We start from the raw sequence: 6,416 nt of genomic DNA, 5'->3' as shown, positions 1-6,416 counted from the left end.
GATTTTCAAAGTCCTCTCCAGGTACAGGTTCCTGGAGGTTGCAAACACCGGATACTTCAGCTCACAGTATCGGTTTGCAAACTTTGCTGGATCAGTAGCAAGGAGTAGCTGGTCGGCCTTCTCCTGCGGGATAAAGTTTTTCTCCTGCCAGGAGTTATCGTGCATGATATCCATGATGGACATAGAGGATTCTCCTCTTTTACGTTTGCCAGTAGTTGCCTTTGCTTTTCCTTTTCTTTGGCTGGCAGACATCCTGAAAAACAAAAAACCAAGATATAATAAAAATAGGAAAGAAAATAGGCAAATAAGCAAAAGAAACACAAAGTTGCAAAGGAGGAATAGAATTAGGAAAATGAGTTAAGTAAATTTGCATTAAGGATTGTATAAGATTTAGAATACTAAGACGAAAAATGGCACAACCCAAAATGTAATTGAATTCATGTTAATTAAAAAAAATTATCATCAAGGCTAGGTTAGAAGGTTAAAAGAAAGTGAAAAAAATAGAAGAGATGTTTGGAAAGGTTAGGATGGTTAGAATTGAAAAAGAGTTTAGGAAGTTAAAATAGTGAGGTAGTAAAAAGTGGTGTAAAGTAAGTGGCATAATGGCATAATGATAATATTCCAAGTAACAGGCATTCACAAATAGAAGCTATAGGTAACTCATATCCAGACAAGGAAAGTAAGTTGATGATGATTCAGATTAAGAACCAGGAAATCAAAAAGGATAAGAAAGCTTGCCCTGGCATTCATGAATTGGTTTGGTAAAAGCAGAGTGAAGCAGAAGTTAAAAGTGCTAAAACCAAAACATGAATGAAAGCAGAATAGTTTTACAGAAAATTGGGCAGCATTCCGGCTAAAATTAGATTGTCCTGGAAAATAAACAGCAGTCGTAAGTGTTCATATGAGTTAAAAATATAGCTGCAGTTACATATAAGGAATATGAACATGGAAAAGCAGTGTAAAAAGAGCAGCATGAAACAAGAAATTACAGTATATGAACAATACTAACAGTAACAGCAGAATTGCGAAAAGTAGAAAACAAGAAACACGAACAGCACAATTAAACAGGCCTAAATCCACTAACCACATCCTAGGCTAACTAACAACCTAAAATCCACTACAACATGCATATCTAACTAGCCTAAATAGGAACATAAACAGAAAAATATGAATTAACTACGAATGGATAGAAGGGTGGCGTTCGTCGGAACCTGGTAGGCGAATTAAGGAGAGTGGGGCAGAGAGGTGGCTGGGGGATGGTGGCGGTGGCGTTTGGTGCGACGGAGGAGGGTGGCGGAGGCGGTGGTTGCTGTTCGGGGGCAGGGGCTTCGGGAAGGGTAATGGAGGTAGGGGGAGAGAAAGGGAAGGAAGGGAAGGGGGGTGTGGGTGGCGCATGGGGGCGCGGCGGTGATGGCGGCACGGTGGGGTGGTGATCGCGGAGGGTGGCAGTGGCGGTAGAGGGAGGAGGAAGAAGGAAGAAGAAGAAAGAAGGGGAAGGAGGAAGGGGGTGGCGTGGCGGCGGGGTCTGGGTGGTCGGCGGGATGGCGGCGGTTGGTGATGGTGGCTGGGTGGTGGTTGGGTAGTTGGAGAAGAAGAGAGGAAGGAGAAGGGGTTGGGGGCGCAAATGGTAGGGTTCACGTGACTGGGAGGGTTCTGAAATTTGAATCTACGCGATCGCGTGGGGGAGGCGGTCGTGTGGTTGGGCTGAAATGGTGGTTAACGTGATCGCGTGGGGCACGCGGTCGCATGGAATGGATCGAGGAGTGAATGACGAGATCGCCTGAGGCATGCGATCACGTCGCTGGAAATTGTGCTAAACGCACGATTCCAGCGTCGTTTCAGCGCAACTCTCTGTCTCCTTTTGGGGTGTTGTGCAATCCATGCGACACGATCGCGTCGCTCACGCTGTCGCGTGGGATTGATGTTGTGCAAGTGACGCGATCGCGTCAGGGACGCGACCGCGTGGGTCGTTTGTGCGAAACACACAGTAGCCGTACGATTCCAGCTTAACTTTCTGGACATTGGATGTTTACGCCGATCTCCAGATCACGCGGCCGCGTGAATGATGCGGACGCGTGGGAAGTGTTTTCACAACTTGACGCGATCACATGAATGATGCGGTCGCGTCGTGCACCCCCTTTTTTTTTTTATGCAGTATGCAGAATGCAATGATTAATATGAAGGCTATGCAAAACTCCAGATTCAATATAATAAAATAAAAAAAACTTGAAAACAAGTAAAACTAAATAAAAAATGAAAAAAAGAACGATCATACCATGGTGGGTTGTCTCCCACCTAGCACTTTTGGTTAAAGTCCTTAAGTTGGACATTGGATGAGCTTCCTGTTATGGTGGCTTATGCTTAAATTCATCCAGAAATCTCCACCAATACTTGGAATGCCAATAGCCTTCAGGGTCCCAAACTAGGCATGTAAAGCTTCTGAGCAGCTTCAAATAGATTCTCAGGCTCCCGGGGTGACGAGTGTCAGAATAGATTTCAGGATCCCAAACTTGGCTTTTAATCCGCCTTCGTCTTGATCTATATTTTTCCATCTGGGCGGTTTAGAAATTAGATTTTCACCAGAATAACCAAACGTTTTTCGAGATCCATTCGATTGATTATGATGCCAATCCGTGCACTTCAAGTTGAAGCGTGGAACCTTATTGAACCTTGTGCACCAGCTCTGAGTACGAGCCATTTCCCTTTTACTCTTAAAGCCGCAGAGAGCTCTAAGCTGGCCATCTGTTTCAAGCAAACCATATTCAAGTGGAAAAATAAAGCTAAAGGTTAAGGATTGTACCCACTTGAAGCTTGTATTGGGTGGTAATGGCCTTGGGATTGGTGTTTCCAGTGGTTCTGTAAGCTCTACTCCCTTATGCTCTTCTGTGAATTTCTCCACTTCTTTGCAGAATTCTTCAAATGCAACTTCTTCCTGATCAAAGTCTTCTATGTCTTCCTCATCACTCAAGTCATAAGCGGGAGGTTGGGAGAAATCTACCTCCACATCATCTTCGTATTCACTTGGGGAAGGTTCTTCGATCTCATAGAATTCACTTGCGGATGCAAGTTCATCATCATCAAGGAAACTTGCTTCTTGGATTATTTCATCTAGTTCTTCATAAAAGACTTGCTCTGGGGGTTGTGTACTATCCTCCTTAGCATCAGTTGTAACGTCCTTGACAGAGTTCTCCATAACTCTGGATTCCCATGGAAGTTCAGCGTCTCCTAAGTCTTCAACCAACTCTTCTTCTTGTATAATGACAGCTTCCTCTACTTGTTCTAGTATGAAGCCATGCTCTGTCTTGTCCACTGGAGTTTCTAGTATGTCCTTCATGCTACGCTCTTCGTTAGATTGTCCACATGGGGCTGTGGAGGGTCCTTGAATGTTCGAACGTCTAGAAGATAATTGACTTATTGCTTGCTCCAGTTGATGAAGGGTTGTTTGAAGTTGATCTACTGTTTCCTTGAGGCAAACTTTTGATTCTCGGGGTGATGGATTTGGACGTGGTACATTGGGAAGTGGTGGTGTCTGGGAGTAATTGGATTGGGATCGGGGTAAATGAGGATCATATGGTGGCGAATGGTGAAAAGGGGCTTGTGAGTGTGGTGGTTCAAAGTTGTGTTGAGAGGATGGCTTATTAGCATAGGGTGGGGCTTGTTGGTAACTACGAGGTTGTCCACCATGTCTATTGCCTTGGTATGCACTGTGGAATGGTCTTTGTCCATGATGTTTTGGAGGGTATTGCTGCCTAAAGGGTTGATTAGATCCTCTTGGCTCCATCCATCTTTGATTGCTCTGACCTTGATGCATGTTCCTGTTATAACTTTCATTCCTTTCAACAATATTAGAACCAAACTCAAAACGAGAGGGATGAGAATTCATAGTAGCTAATGAAGATAAAAGAAGAAAATATAAACAAATAAACACGTAAAAGAAAAATATTTACAATAACCAATAATAAGGCACACGATTGCAATTCCCCGGCAATGGCGCCATTTTGAAGAACTGAAGATTGATGGTTAGAAGTTATAGTAAACTCTCGTTGTAGATATAGTTACTAAACCAAGCAATCAACCTTTCTTACAAATGTTTTGGTTGTCACAAGTAACAAACCCCTTTAAAATTGATAACCGAGTATTTAAACCTCGGGTCGTCTTCTCAAGGAATTGCAGGGAGTTATGTTCTTATTATTGGTTATGAGGATTGTAAATTGGGGTTTTTAAGATGAGGAACAAGTACTTTAAATTGCAATTGAAATAAGTAAAAGACTGTAAAATAAATAAATAACTGTAAAATAAACTTTTGGCAAGGTATAAGAAATTAGAAGTCCTATCCTAGTTATCCTTATCAATGATGATGAAGATTGAATCTTAATTCCACTCAGTTATTCTTTACTTAAAGTGAAGAAAAGTCAAGTGACTAATTAGTTAGATCCTCAAATCCTAGTTAATCCCTAAGGAAAGATTGGGATTATTGAAGTTCAATTCAATTAGCAAAGATAACAATTATCAATCATGCTTGAGTCCGATAACTCCTGAGTTACTGATTTCTTAACCAAGACCAAAAGGAGAAAAATAAATCTACTGGAATAAAAATGTCTTCAGATTGGAAGCAACAGTAATATAAATAAAAGAAAGCAATATTAAACTAAAATACCTCAATTAACATTAATTTAAAGAGTGATCTGTAACATAGAAGAATTCATAATTAAATTGAGAACATAATAAAAAGGAATATTGAACCTGGTAAAGAGATAATCCTGAAAGCGAATAAAATCCTAAATCTAAATCCTAATCCTAAAGAGAGAGGAGAGAACCTATCTCAAAACTAAATCTAAATCATGGAAAACTAACTAATTGGAGACTCTCCCTGAATGGATGCATTCCCCCACTTCATAACCTCTGGTCTAAGCCTTCTGGACTTGGATTTGGGCCAAAAAGGGCTTCAGAATTCGCTATGAGCGTTTTTTGTAATTTCTGGTGCGTGGCCTCTGTCACGAGTCTGCGTGGGTCACGTGGTCGCGTCATTGGGAGTTTTTCCTTGTCACGCGGTCGCGTCAGTCATGCGGCCGCGTTAATGTCTTTTCGCGCTGGCATGCGGCCGCGTCGCCCATGCGATCGCGTGGCTGCCAGTTTCTTCAAAAACTCCGTTTTATGCTTTCCTTCCAATTTTATATGTTTCCTTTCCATCCTTTAAGTCATTCCTGCCTTAGAAGATCTGAAACTACTCAACACACGAATCACGGCATCGAATGGAAATAAGGGGTAATCAAAATAATTATTTTTAAGCATAGGAAACATGTTTTTCACATACATCACATAATAAGAAAGGGAAAGTAAAACCATGCAATTAATATGAATAAGTGGGTGCAGGATTGAATAAATCACTCAGATTAAGCACAAAATATATCATAAAATATGGGTTTATCACGCATACTAGAGAAGATTGTGAAACCTCATCAAAGGGATTGGAGTACTAGACTTGGAGATGCGCTATAGGCTTACTAGACAGCTTACAAGACACCAATCAGCATGAGTCCGTTCCGCCTAGTCTACAAAAAGGCTTGTCACCTTCCGATAGAGGTGGAATACAAGGCTTACTGGGCTGTGAAGGAATGCAACTCAGGATTGGGAGGAGCCAGATTTGAAAGAAAACTACAGCTAGAAGAATTGGTGTGCATTTGGCTAGAGGCTTATGAGAACACAAGGCTCTACAAAGAAAAGGAGAAGGCGGTGCATGATCAGAATATCAAGAGAAGAGAGTTTAGAGCTGGGGATCAAGTTCTTCTCTATTACTCAAGGTTGAGGCTAATCCCAGGCAAACTGAGGTTAAAGTGGGATGGACCCTACGTAGTGGAGAAGGTTGAACCATATGGAGTTATCCACCTAAGTCACCCCTCAAGTCCTACCTTCTTCAAAGTCAATGGCCACCATTTAAATATTTATCATGGTGCAAAAGTGAAGAACAACAAGGAGCTGGCGATCTTCCTCTTGAAGGACCCAACTAAGGAAGAGGACTGAGTTTATAGACCATCCAACCTAAGGACGTTAACGAAAAGTGCTAGGTGGGAGGCAACCCACCATGTATGATAACCGCGAAAGAAAAGTAGAAATCTTCTAAGAAAATGGTTTCTAAAAGGCAAGCACCAAAGTCAACCACCAATTGGTAGCTGATGATTAGATTCTTGACGGTTTAGAATTTCACAAATGAATTCTCGTTGCAAGTATAGTTTCTAAACCAATCAATAATCCTTTCATACAAAAATTTGTTTGTCACAAGTACAAACCCCTAAAATTATAAACCGAAGTATTTAAACCTCGGGTCGTTCTCCCTAGGAATTGCAATAAAGTGTCCTTGTTATTGGTTATGAGGTATGTTTTGGGGTTTTTGGATAAGAAACAAGAGAAGTAAATGA

General features: G+C 41.6%; 1 protein-coding gene across 1 annotated transcript; it reads left to right on the top strand.

Annotated features, from left to right (window-relative positions):
• Window positions 1-5,532: 5,532 nt before the first annotated feature.
• Window positions 5,533-6,021, top strand: LOC107607717 (uncharacterized). Its single transcript, XM_016309639.1, has one exon. It carries the CDS (start codon window positions 5,533-5,535, stop codon window positions 6,019-6,021), a length of 489 nt encoding a protein of 162 aa, XP_016165125.1.
• The last annotated feature ends 395 nt before the right edge of the window (window positions 6,022-6,416 follow it).

The sequence above is a fragment of the Arachis ipaensis genome, chromosome B1 (genome assembly GCF_059453495.1).
Source record: "Arachis ipaensis isolate K30076 ecotype BB chromosome B1, ASM5945349v1, whole genome shotgun sequence".
NCBI classification, from domain to species: domain Eukaryota; kingdom Viridiplantae; phylum Streptophyta; class Magnoliopsida; order Fabales; family Fabaceae; genus Arachis; species Arachis ipaensis.
This window is presented reverse-complemented; position numbering and strand designations above follow the sequence as displayed.